The following is an 18,967-nucleotide window of genomic DNA, read 5'->3' on the forward strand; positions in this document are numbered from 1 at the left end:
TGCAAAGCTCAAAACGATCATGTTCAAGGTATTTGATGCGATTTATGTGTCTTGTTGCATCATCCTGCCTGGAAGGCCGGTACCAAAGTAGGGTAGTACATGGGATGGGAGCAAAAGCTTCTTTTGTACTTGTACAACTGATGTAAACTCGGACGATTTTAACCCGGCTCCAATGGAGTTGTCGAAATTTTCCCAAGCATTTTGCATTATGCAGTTTGCTGCAACAACCATGCATGCAGGACACAGAAAATAACCTCACTCCAGTACTAGAGGTCTATTTGGCTACATCTTCCCTCAGTCAGGATTCAGAGACGAGAATCCTTGAGTGTTCATAGTTCAACTCAAGTAACAGTTGAACCTAGTGGCACCGCGACAACACAGCACCCTAAGCAACAGGTGATGAGGAGGCGGAGGTGTGAGCTTTGGTGTACTCGTCCATTTCCCTCTTGTACGCCGCCATCCCCTGGGCCGCTTTCTCGCTCCACACCTTCTTCTCCGCGCCGCTCAGATCCTTCCACTTCACCGAGATGAGCGCGCTCAGCGTCGTGTTGTTCACCCCGGGGCGCTCCTCCGCCAGCTGCTTCCTAGCCTCCTTGCTGCAATTGAAAAGAAAATGCAACAGTTTGTTAGCCATGGCACAATTTTGAATTGAATTGCGTACAGAGTTTATGTTGACAGGAAGAAGAAACGCATTCCAAACCTGAAGAGCAGGAAGGAAGACGCGGGCCTCTTGGGCCTGTTCGGGTCGGCGTTCTGCTGCTGCTTCTTCCTCTGACGCTTCTCTTTGGTTTTCTGATCAAAAACAAAATCAATCGCACGAAGCAATTTACATGACGGCCATGCTGATGGATATTCCATCTGGAACTTGGGGATAGATACCTTGATGATGTTGTCTGCCTTCTCCTTCTTCCTAAGAAGCTGCAGAGCCTCCTGCTTGAGGATTTTCTTCTGCTCCTCTTCTTCCTTCTCTAAGCTCGCGTTTTCCTGATAAAGTACTACACCACATTAGATACCTTCATTTCTTTTATACAATATTAATACTCTGCAACCAAACAATTTCCACACCTCAAGCTTCTTCTGCTTGTACACCTCCATCTGCTTCTGGTATCCCTCCTTCTGCTTCCTCGCAGCCTCCTCGTAAGGAGCCTTCTGAGCCTCCGTCATGCCCTTCCACTCTTCCCCTGTGATCTTACCAATCTGCGAGAGCACCAAAATTCTTTCATCAGACCAACAGACAAACTGAAACTATATAGAGAGACAGCCCAACAGCCAGTCCATTACCTCAGGCACACTCTTCTTCTCGGCGGCCAGCGCGGCACGCCTCTCCTGCGAGTAGAGGAAGTAGGCCGACATGGGCTGCTTCGGCTTGGAGGGATCCTTCACCTTCTTCCTCTTGTTCTTTGCCTTCTTGCTGTTGCCGTCTCCCTCCTCGGCCTCCCGCCTGAACTTGAGGTACTGCTCCAGCAGCTCTTTCGCCGTCCAGCGCATCTGCTCTTCGTCGAGCAGCTTCATGGCCTCGGCCCAAGAAGCAATCTGGATGAAGGAGTTCATTACCGACCTAGGGGTGATTCCCAATGCGTCGGGCCCGATGACTCTCTTCTGTGACAACACTGGAGCTATTGCCCTTGCCAAGGAGCCCAGGTTTCACAGGAAGACCAGGCATATCAAGCGTCGCTTCAACTCCATTCGTGAAAGTGTTCAAAATGGAGACATAGATATTTGTAAAGTACATACGGACCTGAATGTAGCAGATCCGTTGACTAAACCTCTCCCTAGAGCAAAACATGATCAGCACCAGAACTCTATGGGTGTTCAATTCATCACAATGTAACTAGATTATTGACTCTAGTGCAAGTGGGAGACTGTTGGAAATATGCCCTAGAGGCAATAATAAAATGGTTATTATTATATTTCCTTGTTCATGATAATTGTCTATTGTTCATGCTATAATTGTGTTATCCGGAAATCGTAATACATGTGTGAATACATAGACCACAACATGTCCCTAGTGAGCCTCTAGTTGACTAGCTCGTTGATCAATAGATAGTCATGGTTTCCTGACTATGGACATTGGATGTCATTGATAACGGGATCACATCATTAGGAGAATGATGTGATGGACAAGACCCAATCCTAAGCATAGCTCAAAGATCGTGTAGTTCGTTTGCTAGAGCTTTTCTAATGTCAAGTATCATTTCCTTAGACCATGAGATCGTGCAACTCCCGGATACCGTAGGAGTGCTTTGGGTGTGCCAAACGTCACAACGTAACTGGGTGACTATAAAGGTACACTACGGGTATCTCCGAAAGTGTCTGTTGGGTTGGCACGGATCGAGACTGGGATTTGTCACTCCGTATGACGGAGAGGTATCTCTGGGCCCACTCGGTAATGCATCATCATAATGAGCTCAATGTGACTAAGGAGTTAGCCACGGGATCATGCATTACGGTACGAGTAAAGTGACTTGCCGGTAACGAGATTGAACAAGGTATTGGGATACCGACGATCGAATCTCGGGCAAGTAACGTACCGATTGACAAAGGGAATTGTATATGGGATTGATTGAATCCTCGACATCGTGGTTCATCCGATGAGATCATCGTGGAACATGTGGGAGCCAACATGGTTATCCAGATCCCGCTATTGTTTATTGACCGGAGAGGTGTCTCGGTCATGTCTGCATGTCTCCCGAACCCGTAGGGTCTACACACTTAAGGTTCGGTGACGCTAGGGTTGTAGAGATATTAGTATGCGGAAACCCGAAAGTTTTTCGGAGTCCCGGATGAGATCCCGGATGTCACGAGGAGTTCCGGAATGGTCCGGAGGTGAAGAATTATATATAGGAAGTCCAGTTTCGGCCACCGGGAAAGTTTCGGGGGTTATCAGTATTGTACCGGGACCACCGGAAGGGTCCCGGGGGTCCACCGGGTGGGGCCACCTATCCCGGAGGGCCCCATGGGCTGAAGTGGGAGGGGAACCAGCCCCTGGTGGGCTGGTGCGCCCCCCATGGGCCTCCCCCTGCGCCTAGGGTTGGAAACCCTGGGGGTGGGGGGCGCCCCACCTGACTTGGGGGGGGGGGGGAAGTTTCCCCCCTTGGCCGCCGCCCCCCTGTAGATGGGATCCCAGGGGCCGGCCCCCCCAGGGGGCCTATATAAAGGGGGGGGGAGAGGGAGGGCTGCTGTACCCTAGCCCCTGGCGCCTCCCTCTCCCTCCCGTGACACCTCTCCCTCCCGCTTGCGCTTGGCGAAGCCCTGCCGGGATCCTCGCTACTTCCACCACCACGCCGTCGTGCTGCTGGATCTCCATCAACCTCTCCTTCCCCTTGCTGGATCAAGAAGGAGGAGACGTCGCTGCTCTGTACGTGTGTTGAACGCGGAGGTGCCGTCCGTTCGGCGCTCGGTCATCGGTGATTTGGATCACGACGAGTACGACTCCATCAACCCCGTTCACTTGAACGCTTCCGCTCGCGATCTACATGGGTATGTAGATGCACTCCTTTCCCCTCGTTGCTAGTAAACTCCATAGATGGATCTTGGTGATGCGTAGAAAATTTTAAAATTCTGCAACGATTCCCAACATTCAGCTGGTCGCTGAAGGGTACCGGATGTTCGGGTCCAAGATATTGGGACCAGAACAGCTTCTCCATGGACATCCCTTCTTAGGCTCTATAATACTCGGCAGCATCGTATACGCTGCGCGGCAGATCCGTAAACGCCCCTGGAAAACCCAAATTCGGATAAGAACAAGGAATGTTTCTTTATATACGTGCCCCGCACGGTGAAAGACTTACCCGCCGTAATCTCCTTGGCGCCTGAATTTCCTGGAGGGCGTTCTGGGCTTCGGCTCGTGCATCCTGTGTGCTCTGGCAGACCTTCGCCAGTTCGGACTCTTGTGCCTTACAATCACGCTCCAAGGACTCAAATCTCTCGATCGCGCCTTGGAGCTGTTGCTGCGCCTCGCCCACCTGGGCCTCGCGCTTCTCGCGCGTGGTGCGCTCCTTGGCCACCTTGTCCTCTGCCTCGGCTAACACCTTTTTTATGGCAGCCACCTCGGTCGTGGCCCCTAACAAAGTTCATGACACTTTAGTTAGCTTGAACAATTTACTCTTCAGTATACACGCAGGTTACTGCATACCTTCGCTATCCTGCAGCTGCTTCTTCACGCGGCCGAGCTCTTCCTCGACCCGCTCTAGTTTCTGCTTCAGTCCAGAGACCTCCGCAGTTTGAGCGGTAGCAGCCCGCAACGAGGCTTGCTCATTCACATAGACACTTTATGTTACACTCCTGCGAAAATTAATTTTGATCCTCTGTTCTGCTTTTCTTTCCGGACACCGAACAAAGCATCAGGGGCTACTGTCTACGTTGTGATATTCTTCTTACAATCATGTGCTCACCTCAAAACCTGCTAGAAGGCTAGCACAGGCTTCGGTCAGCCCGTTTTTGACGGACCGAACCTTTTCAACCACCGTACCCGTATGGGCGCGGTGCTCATCCACGATGGAGGCACCTTGCAGCGCTTCTAGTAGATGATCCGGCGCCACTGGTTGGACAGAGGACACTGGTAGCACATCCCCTCCTTTTGGGAAGGGCCGTTTGCCGGACTCCGGAGCTGTATAGGTCTCCGGAATAGAATCCGGCTGAGGGTCGACTAGAACTCGGCCCGCACCGTCCGTCTCCGTAGGGGCTTTTTGCCCCACGTATCCGGCACTCCGGGAGTCATCCTGGGGCGCCGTGAAGGAAATATGCCCTAGAGGCAATAATAAAGTTATTATTTATTTCCTTATATCATGATAAATGTTTATTATTCATGCTAGAATTGTATTAACCGGAAACATGATACATGTGTGAATACATAGACAAACAGAGTGTCACTAGTATGCCTCTACTTGACTAGCTCGTTAATCAAAGATGGTTATGTTTCCTAGCCATAGACAAAGAGTTGTCATTTTATTAATGGGATCACATCATTAGGAGAATGATGTGATTGACTTGACCCATTCTGTTAGCTTAGCACTTGATCGTTTAGTATGTTGCTATTGCTTTCTTCATGACTTATACATGTTCCTATGACTATGAGATTATGCAACTCCCGTTTACCGGAGGAACACTTTGTGTGCTACCAAACGTCACAACGTAACTGGGTGATTATAAAGGTGCTCTACAAGTGTCTCCGAAGGTACTTGTTGGGTTGGCGTATTTCGAGATTAGGATTTGTCACTCCGATTGTCGGAGAGGTATCTCTGGGCCCACTCGATAATGCACATCACTTAAGCCTTGCAAGCATTGCAACTAATGAGTTAGTTGCGGGATGATGTATTACGGAACGAGTAAAGAGACTTGCCGGTAACGAGATTGAACTAGGTATTGAGATACCGACGATCGAATCTCGGGCAAGTAACATACCGATGACAAAGGGAACAACGTATGTTGTTATGCGGTTTGACCGATAAAGATCTTCGTAGAATATGTGGGAGCCAATATGAGCATCCAGGTTCCGCTATTGGTTATTGACCGGAGACGTGTCTCGGTCATGTCTACATAGTTCTCGAACCCGTAGGGTCCGCACGCTTAAAGTTCGATGACAGTTATATTATGAGTTTATGTGTTTTGATGTACCAAAGGTAGTTCGGAGTCCCGAATGTGATCACGGACATGACGAGGAGTCTCGAAATGGTCGAGACATGAAGATTGATATATTGGACGACTATATTCGGACACCGGAATGGTTCCGGGGGTTATCGGATATATACCGGAGTACCGGGGGGTTACCGGAACCCCCCGGAGGTTATTGGGCCTCATGGGCCCAAGTGGTGGAAGAGGAGAGGCGGCCAAGGGGCAGCCGCGCGCCCCTCCCCCCCAAGTCCGAATTGGACAAGGAGGGGGCGGCGCCCCCCTTTCCTTTCCCCCTCTGTCTCCTTCCCTCTCCTCTCCTACTCCAACATGGAAGGGGGGAGTCCTACTCCCGGTGGGAGTAGGACTCCTCATGGGGCGCGCCAAGGGTGGCCGGCCCCCTCCCCCTCCTCCACTCCTTTATATACGGGGAGGGAGGCACCCCCTAGAGACACAACAATTGATCCCTTGGATCTCTTAGCCGTGTGCGGTGCCCCCCTCCACCATAATCCACCTCGGTCATATCGTAGCGGTGCTTAGGCGAAGCCCTGCGTCGGTAGAACATCATCATCGTCACCACGCCGTCGTGCTGACGGAACTCTCCCTCAAAGCTCGGCTGGATCGGAGTTCGAGGGACGTCATCGAGTTGAACGTGTGCTGAACTCGGAGGTGCCGTGCGTTCGGTACATGATCGGTCGGATCGTGAAGACGTACGACTACATCAACCGTGTTGTGCTAACGCTTTCGCTTTCGGTCTACAAGGGTACATGGACACACTCTCCCCTCTCATTGCTATGCATCACCATGATGTTGCGTGTGCGTAGGAATTTTTTTGAAATTACTAAGTTCCCCAACAGTGGCATCCGAGCCAGGTTTTATGCGTTGATGTTATATGCACGAGTAGAGCACAAGTGAGTTGTGGGCGATACAAGTCATACTGCTTACTAGCATGTCATACTTTGGTTCGGCGGTATTGTTGGATGAAGCAGCCCGGACTGACATTACGTGTACGCTTACGCGAGACTGGTTCTACCGACGTGCTTTGCACACAGGTGGCTGGCGGGTGTCAGTTTCTCCAACTTTAGTTGAACCGAGTGTGGCTACGCCTGGTCCTTGAGAAGGTTAAAACAGCACTAACTTGACGAACTATCGTTGTAGTTTTGATGCGTAGGTAAGAACGGTTCTTGCTCAGCCCGTAGTAGCCACGTAAAACTTGCAGCAACAAAGTACAAGACGTCTAACTTGTTTTTGCAGGGCATGTTGTGATGTGATATGGTCAAGGCATGATGCTATATTTTATTGTATGAGATGATCATGTTTTGTAACCGAGTTATCGGCAACTGGCAGGAGCCATATGGTTGTCGCTTTATTGTATGCAATGCAATCGCCCTGTAATTGCTTTACTTTATCACTAAGCGGTAGCGATAGTCGTAGAAGCAATAGTTGGCGAGACGACAATGATGCTACGATGGAGATCAAGGTGTCGCGCCGGTGACGATGGTGATCATGATGGTGCTTCGGAGATGGAGATCACAAGCACAAGATGATGATGGCCATATCATATCACTTATATTGATTGCATGTGATGTTTATCTTTTATGCATCTTATCTTGCTTTGATTGACGGTAGCATTATAAGATGATCTCTCACTAAATTTCAAGATAAAAGTGTTCTCCCTGAGTATGCACCGTTGCCAAAGTTCGTCGTGCCCAGACACCACGTGATGATCGGGTGTGATAAGCTCTACGTCCATCTACAACGGGTGCAAGCCAGTTTTGCACACGCAGAATACTCAGGTTAAACTTGACGAGCCTAGCATATGCAGATATGGCCTCGGAACACTGAGACCGAAAGGTCGAGCGTGAATCATATAGTAGATATGATCAACATAGTGATGTTCACCATTGAAAACTACTCCATTTCACGTGATGATCGGTTATGGTTTAGTTGATTTGGATCACGTGATCACTTAGATGATTAGAGGGATGTCTATCTAAGTGGGAGTTCTTAAGTAATATGATTAATTGAACTTAAATTTATCATGAACTTAGTACCTGATAGTATTTTGCATGTCTATGTTTGTTGTAGATAGATGGCTCGTGCTGTTGTTCCGTTGAATTTTAATGCGTTCCTTGAGAAAGCAAAGTTGAAAGATGATGGTAGCAATTACACGGACTGGGTCCGTAACTTGAGGATTATCCTCATTGCTGCACAGAAGAATTACGTCCTGGAAGCACCGCTAGGTGCCAAACCTGCTGCAGGAGCAACACCAGATGTTATGAACGTCTGGCAGAGCAAAGCTGATGACTACTCGATAGTTCAGTGTGCCATGCTTTACGGCTTAGAACCGGGACTTCAACGACGTTTTGAACGTCATGGAGCATATGAGATGTTCCAGGAGTTGAAGTTAATATTTCAAGCAAATGCCCGGATTGAGAGATATGAAGTCTCCAATAAGTTCTACAGCTGCAAGATGGAGGAGAATAGTTCTGTCAGTGAGCATATACTCAGAATGTCTGGGTATAACAATCACTTGATTCAACTGGGAGTTAATCTTCCGGATGATAGCGTCATTGACAGAATTCTTCAATCACTGCCACCAAGCTACAAGAGCTTCGTGATGAACTATAACATGCAAGGGATGGATAAGACGATTCCCGAGCTCTTCGCAATGCTAAAGGCTGCGGAGGTAGAAATCAAGAAAGAGCATCAAGTGTTGATGGTCAATAAGACCACCAGTTTCAAGAAAAAGGGCAAAGGGAAGAAGAAGGGGAACTTCAAGAAGAACAGCAAACAAGTTGCTGCTCAGGAGAAGAAACCCAAGTCTGGACCTAAGCCTGAGACTGAGTGCTTCTACTGCAAGCAGACTGGTCACTGGAAGCGGAACTGCCCCAAGTATTTGGCGGATAAGAAGGATGGCAAGGTGAACAAAGGTATATGTGATATACATGTTATTGATGTGTACCTTACCAGAGCTCGCAGTAGCACCTGGGTATTTGATACTGGTTCTGTTGCTAATATTTGCAACTCGAAACAGGGACTACGGATTAAGCGGACACTGGCTAAGGACGAGGTGACGATGCGCGTGGGAAACGGTTCCAAAGTCGATGTGATCGCCGTCGGCACGCTACCTCTACATCTACCTTCGGGATTAGTATTAGACCTAAATAATTGTTATTTGGTGCCAGCGTTGAGCATGAACATTATATCTGGATCTTGTTTGATGCGAGACGGTTATTCATTTAAATCAGAGAATAATGGTTGTTCTATTTATATGAGTAATATCTTTTATGGTCATGCACCCTTGAAGAGTGGTCTATTTTTGATGAATCTCGATAGTAGTGATACACATATTCATAATGTTGAAGCCAAAAGATGCAGAGTTGATAATGATAGTGCAACTTATTTGTGGCACTGCCGTTTGGGTCATATTGGTGTAAAGCGCATGAAGAAACTCCATACTGATGGACTTTTGGAATCACTTGATTATGAATCACTTGGTACTTGCGAACCATGCCTCATGGGCAAGATGACTAAAACGCCGTTCTCCGGAACTATGGAGCGAGCAACTGATTTATTGGAGATCATACATACTGATGTATGTGGTCCAATGAATGTTGAGGCTCGCGGCGGGTATCGTTATTTTCTCACCTTCACAGATGATTTAAGCAGATATGGGTATATCTACTTAATGAAACATAAGTCTGAAACATTTGAAAAGTTCAAAGAATTTCAGAGTGAAGTTGAAAATCATCGTAACAAGAAAATAAAGTTTCTACGATCTGATCGTGGAGGAGAATATTTGAGTTACGAGTTTGGTCTACATTTGAAACAATGCGGAATAGTTTCGCAACTCACGCCACCCGGAACACCACAGCGTAATGGTGTGTCCGAACGTCGTAATCGTACTTTACTAGATATGGTGCGATCTATGATGTCTCTTACTGATTTACCGCTATCGTTTTGGGGTTATGCTTTAGAGACGGCCGCATTCACGTTAAATAGGGCACCATCAAAATCCGTTGAGACGACGCCTTATGAACTGTGGTTTGGCAAGAAACCAAAGTTGTCGTTTCTTAAAGTTTGGGGCTGCGATGCTTATGTGAAAAAGCTTCAACCTGATAAGCTCGAACCCAAGTCGGAGAAATGTGTCTTCATAGGATACCCAAAGGAAACTGTTGGGTACACCTTCTATCACAGATCCGAAGGCAAGACATTCGTTGCCAAGAATGGATCCTTTCTAGAGAAGGAGTTTCTCTCGAAAGAAGTGAGTGGGAGGAAAGTAGAACTTGATGAGGTAATTGTACCTGCTCCCTTATTGGAAAGTAGTTCATCACAGAAACCGGTTCCTGTGACGTCTATACCAATTAATGTGGAAGTTAATGATGATCATCATGAAACTTCAGATCAAGTTGTTACTGAACCTCGTAGGTCAACCAGAGTAAGATCCGGACCAGAGTGGTACGGTAATCCTGTTCTGGAGGTTATGTTACTGGACCATGACGAACCTACAAACTATGAAGAAGCGATGGTGAGCCCAGATTCCGAAAAATGGCTTGAGGCCATGAAATCTGAGATGGGATCCATGTATGAGAACAAAGTGTGCACTTTGGTTGACTTGCCCGATGATCGGCAAGCCATCGAGAATAAATGGATCTTCAAGAAGAATACTGACGCTGACGGTAATGTTACTGTCTATAAAGCTCGACTTGTTGCAAAAGGTTTTCGACAAGTTCAAGGGGTTGACTACGATGAGACTTTCTCACCCGTAGCAATGCTTAAGTCTGTCCGAATCATGTTAGCAATTGCCGCATTTTATGATTATGAAATTTGGCAAATGGATGTCAAAACTGCATTCCTGAACGGATTTCTGGAAGAAGAGTTGTATATGATGCAACCGGAAGGTTTTCTCGATCCAAAGGAAGCTAACAAAGTGTGCAAGCTCCAGCGATCCATTTATGGACTGGTGCAAGCCTCTCGGAGTTGGAATAAACGTTTTGATAGTGTGATCAAAGCATATGGTTTTATACAGACTTTTGGAGAAGCCTGTATTTACAAGAAAGTGAGTGGGAGCTCTGTAGCATTTCTGATATTATATGTGGATGACATATTATTGATCGAAAATGATATAGAATTTCTGGATAGCATAAAGGGATATTTGAATAAGAGTTTTTCAATGAAGGACCTCGGTGAAGTTGCTTATATATTGGGCATCAAGATCTATAGAGATAGATCAAGACGCTTAATAGGACTTTCACAAAGCACATACCTTGACAAAGTTTTGAAGAAGTTCAAAATGGATCAAGCAAAGAAAGGGTTCCCTATGCTTCAGCCATAGGCTCTATCATGTATGCAATGCTGTGTACCAGACCTGATGTGTGCCTTGCTATTAGTTTAGCAGGGAGGTACCAAAGTAATCCAGGAGTGGATCACTGGACAGCGGTCAAGAACATCCTGAAGTACTTGAGAAGGACTAAGGATATGTTTCTCGGTTATGGAGGTGACAAAGAGCTCGTCGTAAATGGTTACGTCGATGCAAGCTTTAACACTGATCCGGACGATTCTAAATCGCAAACCGGATATGTGTTTATATTAAATGGTGGAGCTGTCAGTTGGTGCAGTTCTAAACAAAGCGTCGTAGCGGGATCTACATGTGAAGCGGAGTACATAGCTGCTTCGGAAGCAGCAAATGAAGGAGTCTGGATGAAGGAGTTCATATCCGATCTAGGTGTCATACCTAGTGCATCGGGTCCAATGAAAATCTTTTGTGACAATACTGGTGCAATTGCTTTGGCAAAGGAATCCAGATTTCACAAGAGAACCAAGCACATAAAGAGACGCTTCAACTCCATGCAGGATTAAGTCCAGGTGGGAGACATAGAGATTTGCAAGATACATACGGATCTGAATGTTGCAGACCCGTTGACTAAGCCTCTTCCACGAGCAAAACATGATCAAGCACCAAGACTCCATGGGTGTTAGAATCATTACTGTGTAATCTAGATTATTGACTCTAGTGCAAGTGGGAGACTGAAGGAAATATGCCCTAGAGGCAATAATAAAGTTATTATTTATTTCCTTATATCATGATAAATGTTTATTATTCATGCTAGAATTGTATTAACCGGAAACATGATACATGTGTGAATACATAGACAAACAGAGTGTCACTAGTATGCCTCTACTTGACTAGCTCGTTAATCAAAGATGGTTATGTTTCCTAGCCATAGACAAAGAGTTGTCATTTGATTAACGGGATCACATCATTAGGAGAATGATGTGATTGACTTGACCCATTCCGTTAGCTTAGCACTTGATCGTTTAGTATGTTGCTATTGCTTTCTTCATGACTTATACATGTTCCTATGACTATGAGATTATGCAACTCCCGTTTACCGGAGGAACACTTTGTGTGCTACCAAACGTCACAACGTAACTGGGTGATTATAAAGGTGCTCTACAGGTGTCTCCGAAGGTACTTGTTGGGTTGGCGTATTTCGAGATTAGGATTTGTCACTCCGATTGTCGGAGAGGTATCTCTGGGCCCACTCGGTAATGCACATCACTTAAGCCTTGCAAGCATTGCAACTAATGAGTTAGTTGCGGGATGATGTATTACGGAACGAGTAAAGAGACTTGCCGGTAACGAGATTGAACTAGGTAGATACCGACGATCGAATCTCGGGCAAGTAACATACCGATGACAAAGGGAACAACGTATGTTGTTATGCGGTTTGACCGATAAAGATCTTCGTAGAATATGTGGGAGCCAATATGAGCATCCAGGTTCCGCTATTGGTTATTGACCGGAGACGTGTCTCGGTCATGTCTACATAGTTCTCGAACCCATAGGGTCCGCACGCTTAAAGTTCGATGACGGTTATATTATGAGTTTATGTGTTTTGATGTACCGAAGGTAGTTCGGAGTCCCGGATGTGATCACGGACATGACGAGGAGTCTCGAAATGGCCGAGACATGAAGATTGATATATTGGACGACTATATTCGGACACCGGAATGGTTCCAGGGGTTATCGGATATATACCGGAGTACCGGGGGTTACCGGAACCCCCCGGAGGTTATTGGGCCTCATGGGCCCAAGTGGTGGAAGAGGAGAGGCGGCCAAGGGGCAGCCGCGCGCCCCTCCCCCCCAAGTCCAAATTGGACAAGGAGGGGGGCGGCGCCCCCCTTTCCTTTCCCCTCTCTCTCCTTCCCTCTCCTCTCCTACTCCAACATGGAAGGGGGGACTCCTACTCCCGGTGGGAGTAGGACTCCTCATGGGGCGCGCCAAGGGTGGCCGGCCCCTCCCCCTCCTCCACTCCTTTATATACGGGGAGGGAGGCACCCCCTAGAGACACAACAATTGATCCCTTGGATCTCTTAGCCGTGTACGGTGCCCCCCTCCACCATAATCCACCTCGGTCATATCGTAGCGGTGCTTAGGCGAAGCCCTGCATCGGTAGAACATCATCATCGTCACCACGCCGTCGTGCTAACGGAACTCTCCCTCAAAGCTCGGCTGGATCGGAGTTCGAGGGACGTCATCGAGTTGAACGTGTGCTGAACTCGTAGGTGCCGTGCGTTCGGTACTTGATCAGTCGGATCGTGAAGACGTATGACTACATCAACCGCATTGTGCTAACGCTTCCGCTTTCGGTCTATGAGGGTACGTGGACACACTCTCCCCTCTCGTTGCTATGCATCACCATGATCTTGCGTGTGCGTAGGAATTTTTTTGAAATTACTACGTTCCCCAACATGCCGCCCTAACGATCTCCGGAGTCTTCCCCCGGTCGAAGGAGGCCCTTTGAGATGCCTCCTCGTCATCACCCTTGGCCGAGGGGGAGTAAGAGGGCGGCGGCGACATGCTGGCCCTCTCCTTTGGGTCCAGCGACCCTTCCGATGAAGATAGCGGAGAGCTGTCCTGAGCCGGACTGCAATAACACGACTTAAACATTGCAATGCAGAAAGGACGGATGTTCGGGCGCGCGTAAGGATTCTTGATACTTACTATTTAGCTCGAGGCTTGGCCCTGGAAGGCCACTCCGGACTGCTATCGACATCCCACGAGGAGTTATCCGCGGGGGAGCCTTTTCCCCTTTTGGGTGCCTTTGCCTCCAGGTTCTTGGAGGCCGCCCTCTTTTTCCTCCCCGCTTCAGGTGGGGAGTCATCATCTTCTTCTTCCTCCTCTCCGTTGTCATCTTCGGCGGACGAAGACTGAGTCTCGTCTCCGGACATCGCGTCCGAAGCTCCTTTCCGGCGAAGGCCACTCCTGGTCCCCTTGGCCGCTTTCCTGGCCTTCTTCTCCGGCACGTCATAAGGCGTCGGAAACAACATCTTCGTCAGAAGTGGGAATTCTTTCTCCTCAGGAAGCGGAGCTGGACAGTTAATCTGCCCCGCCACCTCGATCCAGGCTTAACAGAGTGGGTAGAAGAGCTTAGAATCCTTCCTCAAAATATGCAGGTGAAGGGTATACCTTGAAAATATTAAAAGATTTACCGGATTGGCCTGGCGCTTTAAGCTAAGTGATACGTCTCCAACGTATCTATAATTTTTGATTGTACCATGCTATTATATTATCCATCTTGGATGTTTTATGGGCTTTACTATGCACTTTTATAATACTTTTGGGACTAACCTATTGACCCAGAGCCCAGTGCCAGTTTCTGTTTTTTCCCTTGTTTCAGTGTTTCGCAGAAAAGGAATATCAAACGGAGTCCAAACGGAATGAAACCTTTGGAAAAGTTATTTTTGGAAAGAAAGCTATACGGGAGACTTGGTGTGCACGTCAGGGAATCAACGAGGAAGGCACGAGGCAGGGGGGCGCGCCCACCCCCCTAGGCGCGCCCTCCACCCTCGTGGGCCCCTCGTGGCTCCCCTGACGTATTTCTTCCTCCTATATATACCAATATACCCTAAAACCATCGGGGAACAGAATAGATCGGGAGTTCCGCCGCCGCAAGCCTCTGTAGCCACCAAAAACCAATCGGGACCCTGTTCCGGCACCCTGCCGGAGGGGGGGATCCCTCACCGGTGGCCATCTTCATCATCCCGGCGCTCTCCATGACAAGGAGGGAGTAGTTCACCCTCGGGGCTGAGGGTATGTACCAGTAGCTATGTGTTTGATCTCTCTCTCTCTCACTCGTGTTCTTGAGGTGATACGATCTTGATGTATCGCGAGCTTTGCTATTGTAGTTGGATCTTATGATGTTTCTCCCCCTCTACTCTCTTGTAATGGATTGAGTTTCCCCTTTGAAGTTATCTTATCGGATTGAGTCTTTAAGGATTTGAGAACACTTGATGTATGTCTTGCGTGGGATACCCGTGGTGACAATGGGGTATTCTATTGATTCACTTGATGTATGTTTTGGTGATCAACTTGCGGGTTCCGCCCATGAACCTATGCATAGGGGTTGGCAAACGTTTTGGTCTTGACTCTCCGGTAGAAACTTTGGGGCACTCTTTGAAGTACTTTGTGTTGGTTTGAATAGATGAATCTGAGATTGTGTGATACATATCGTATAATCATACCCACGGATACTTGAGGTGACATTGGAGTATCTAGGTGACATTAGGGTTTTGGTTGATGTGTGTCTTAAGGTGTTATTTTACTACGAACTCTAGGGCTGTTTGTGACACTTATAGGAATAGCCCAATGGATTGATCGGAAAGAATAACTTTGAGGTGGTTTCGTACCCTACCATAATCTCCTCGTTTGTTCTCCGCTATTAGTGACTTTGGAGTGACTCTTTGTTGCATGTTGAGGGATAGTTATATGATCCAATTATGTTATTATTGTTGAGAGAACTTGCACTAGTGAAAGTATGAACCCTAGGCCTTGTTTCCTAGCATTGCAATACCGTTTACGCTCACTTTTACCACTTGTTACCTTGCTGTTTTTATATTTTCAGATTACAAAAACCTATATCTACCATCCATATTGCACTTGTATCACCATCTCTTCGCCGAACTAGTGCACCTATACAATTTACCATTGTATTGGGTGTGTTGGGGACACAAGAGACTCTTTGTTATTTGGTTGCAGGGTTGTTTGAGAGAGACCATCTTCATCCTACGCCTCACACGGATTGATAAACCTTAGGTCATCCACTTGAGGGAAATTTGCTACTGTCCTACAAACCTCTGCACTTGGAGGCCCAACAACGTCTACAAGAAGAAGGTTGCGTAGTAGACATCAAGCAGTTTCTGGCGCCGTTGCCGGGGAGGTTAGTGCTTGAAGGTATATCTTTAGATCTTGCAATTGTATCTTTTAGTTTCTTGTTTTATCACTAGTTTAGTCTATAAAAGAAAACTACAAAAAAATGGAATTGAGGGTGCCTCATATGCTTCATCTTTTTAATGTCTTCCGCGAAAATAAGGATTCTGATAATTGTGCTCAATTGCTAGAGGAAGAATGCATTAGAATGTTTGGCACTAAATATTTGAATGATGAGCATGATTGCAATGTTGTTAGTATGAATTCTTTGAATACCCATGATGCTAATGATATGCAAAGCCACAAGCTTGGGGATGCTATGTTTGATGAAGATGATATGTTTAGTCCCCCAAGTTTTGATGAGCAAATTTATTATGATGAAAGCATGCCTCCTATTTATGATGATTATTGTGATGACACGTATGCTATAAAGAATAAACATAACCATGAAACTTGTCATCATGATTTTAATTTTCAAGTGGATTATGCTTCACATGATAGTTATTTTGTTAAGTTTGCTCCCACTACTATTCATGAGAAGAAATTTGCTTATGTAGGGAGTAGTAAATTTTCTATGCTTGTAGATCATGAAAAGAATGCTTTAGGTGCTGGTTATATTGTTGAATTCATTCATGATGCTACTGAAAATTATTACGAGGGAGGAATATATGCTTGTAGGAATTACAATAATTTCAAGTTTCCTCTCTATGTGCTCAAAGTTTTAAAGTTATGCTTGTTTTTCCTTCCTATGCTAGTTGATTATTGTTCCCATAAGTTGTTTGCTCACAAAATCCCTATGCATAGGAAGTGGGTTAGATTTAAATGTGCTTTTCATATTCTTCATAATGCTCTCTTTATGTTTCAATTCTTATCTCTTATGTGAGCATCATTGAAATCATCATGCCTAGCTAGGGGCGTTAAACGTTAGCGCTTGTTGGGAGGCAACCCAATTTTATTTTAGTTTCTTGCTTTTTGGTTCTGTTTAGGAATAAATAATCCATCTAGCTTCTGTTTAGATGTGGTTTTGTGTTTTAATTAGTGTTTGTGCCAAGTAAGACCTATAGGATCTTCTTGGATTATAGTTATGTGATCTTGCTGAAAATTCCAGAAACTTTCTGTTCACGAAAACAATTGTTAAAAATCACCAGAACGTGATAAAATACTGATTCCAATTGCAGCAGATCAATAAACAAATTATCTAGGCCTTCCTATTTTGGTAGAATTTGTGGAGTTCCAGAAGTATACGTTTGATACAGATTACTACAGACTGTTCTGTTTTTGACAGATTCTGTTTTCTATGTGTTGTTTGCTTATTTTGATGAATCTATGGCTAGTAAAATAGTTTATAAACCATAGAGAAGTTGGAATACAGTATATTTAACACCAATACAAATAAAGAATGAGTTCATTACAGTACCTTGAAGTGGTGTTTTGTTTTCTTTCGCTAACGGAGCTCACGAGATCTTCTGTTAAGTTTTGTGTTGTGAAGTTTTCAAGTTTTGGGTAAAGATTCGATGGACTATGGAATAAGGAGTGGCAAGAGCCTAAGCTTGGGTATGCCCAAGGCACCCCAAGGTAATATTCAAGGATAACCAAAAGCCTAAGCTTGGGGATGCCCCGGATGGCATCCCCTCTTTCGTCTTCGTTCATCGGCAACTTTACTTGGAGCTATATTTTTATTCACCACATGATATGTGTTTTGCTTGGAGCGTCATTTTATTTTGTTTTGTTTTGCTTGCTGTTTGAATAAAGTATCAAGATCTGAAATTCTTAAATGTTAGAGAGTCTTCAATTATTCAACTACTCATTGATCTTCACTTATATCTTTCGGAGTAGTTTGTCATTTGCTCTACTGCTTCACTTATATCTTTTTAGAGCACGGCGGTGGTTATATTTTGAAGAAAAGATGAACTCTCATGCTTCACTTATATTATTTTGAGAGTCCTAAATAGCATGGTAATTTGCTTTGGCTATGAATTTAGTCCTAATATGATGGGCATCCAAGAGGGATATAATAAAAACTATCATATAAAGTGCATTGAATACTATGAGAAGTTTGATTCCTTATGATTGTTTTGAGATATGAGGATGGTAATATTAGAGTCATGCTAGTTGAGTAGTTGTGAATTTGAGAAATACTTGTTCTAAAGTTTGTGATTCCCGTAGCATGCACGTATGGTGAACCGTTATGTGATGAAGTCGGAGCATGATTTATTTATTGATTATCCTCCTTATGAGTGGCGGTCGGGGACGAGCGATGGTCTTTTCCTACCAATCTATCCCCCTAGGAGCATGCGCGTAGTACTTTGTTTCAATAACTAATAGATTTTTGCAATAAGTATGTGAGTTCTTTATGACTAATGTTGAGTCCATGGATTATACGCACTCTCACCCTTCCACCATTGCTAGCCTCTCTAAATACCGCGCACCTTTCGCCGGTATCATACACCCACCATATATCTTCCTCAAAACAGCCACCATACCTACCTATTATGGCATTTCCATAGCCATTCCGAGATATATTGCCATGCAACTTTCCACCGTTCTGTTTATTATGACACGCTCCATCATTGTCATATTGCTTTGCATGATCATGTAGTTGACATCGTATTTGTGGCAAAGCCACCTTTCGTAATTCTTTCATACATGTCACTCATGAGTCATTGCATATCTCGATACACCGTCGGAGGCATTCATATAGAGTCATACTTGTTCTAAGTATTGAGTTGTAATTATTGTGTTGTAAGTAAATAAAAGTGTGATGATTATCATTATTAGAGCATTGTCCCAAGTGAGGAAAGGATGATGGAGACTATGATTCCCCCACAAGTCGGGATGAGACTCCGGACGGAAAAAAAGAAAAAAAAGAGGCCATAAAAAAAAAGAAGGCCCAAATAAAAAATTTAAAAAAAATGAGAGAAAAAGAGAGAAGGGACAATGCTACTATCCTTTTACCACACTTGTGCTTCAAAGTAGCACCATGATCTTCATGATAGAGAGTCTCCTATGTTGTCACTTTCATATACTAGTGGGAAATTTTCATTATAGAACTTGGCTTGTATATTCCAATGATGGGCTTCCTCAAAATGCCCTAGGTCTTCGTGAGCAAGCGAGCTGGATGCACACCCACTTAGTTTCTTT

General features: G+C 45.6%; 1 protein-coding gene across 1 annotated transcript; it reads right to left on the reverse strand.

Moving 5' to 3' along the window:
• Positions 1–46: 46 nt before the first annotated feature.
• On the reverse strand, positions 47–1,533 carry LOC123049950 (high mobility group B protein 13-like). The gene is made up of 5 exons (XM_044472803.1): positions 1,282–1,533; positions 1,066–1,197; positions 880–984; positions 701–792; positions 47–596 (listed from the first exon to the last, which is right to left on the reverse strand). The coding sequence occupies exons 1-5, from the start codon at positions 1,510–1,512 to the stop codon at positions 386–388; spliced, it is 771 nt and encodes a 256-aa protein (XP_044328738.1). The 5' UTR covers positions 1,513–1,533; the 3' UTR covers positions 47–385.
• Between the last annotated feature and the right edge of the window lie 17,434 nt (positions 1,534–18,967).

Source organism: Triticum aestivum, chromosome 2D (assembly GCF_018294505.1).
Source record: "Triticum aestivum cultivar Chinese Spring chromosome 2D, IWGSC CS RefSeq v2.1, whole genome shotgun sequence".
In the NCBI taxonomy this organism is placed as follows: Eukaryota; Viridiplantae; Streptophyta; class Magnoliopsida; order Poales; family Poaceae; genus Triticum; species Triticum aestivum.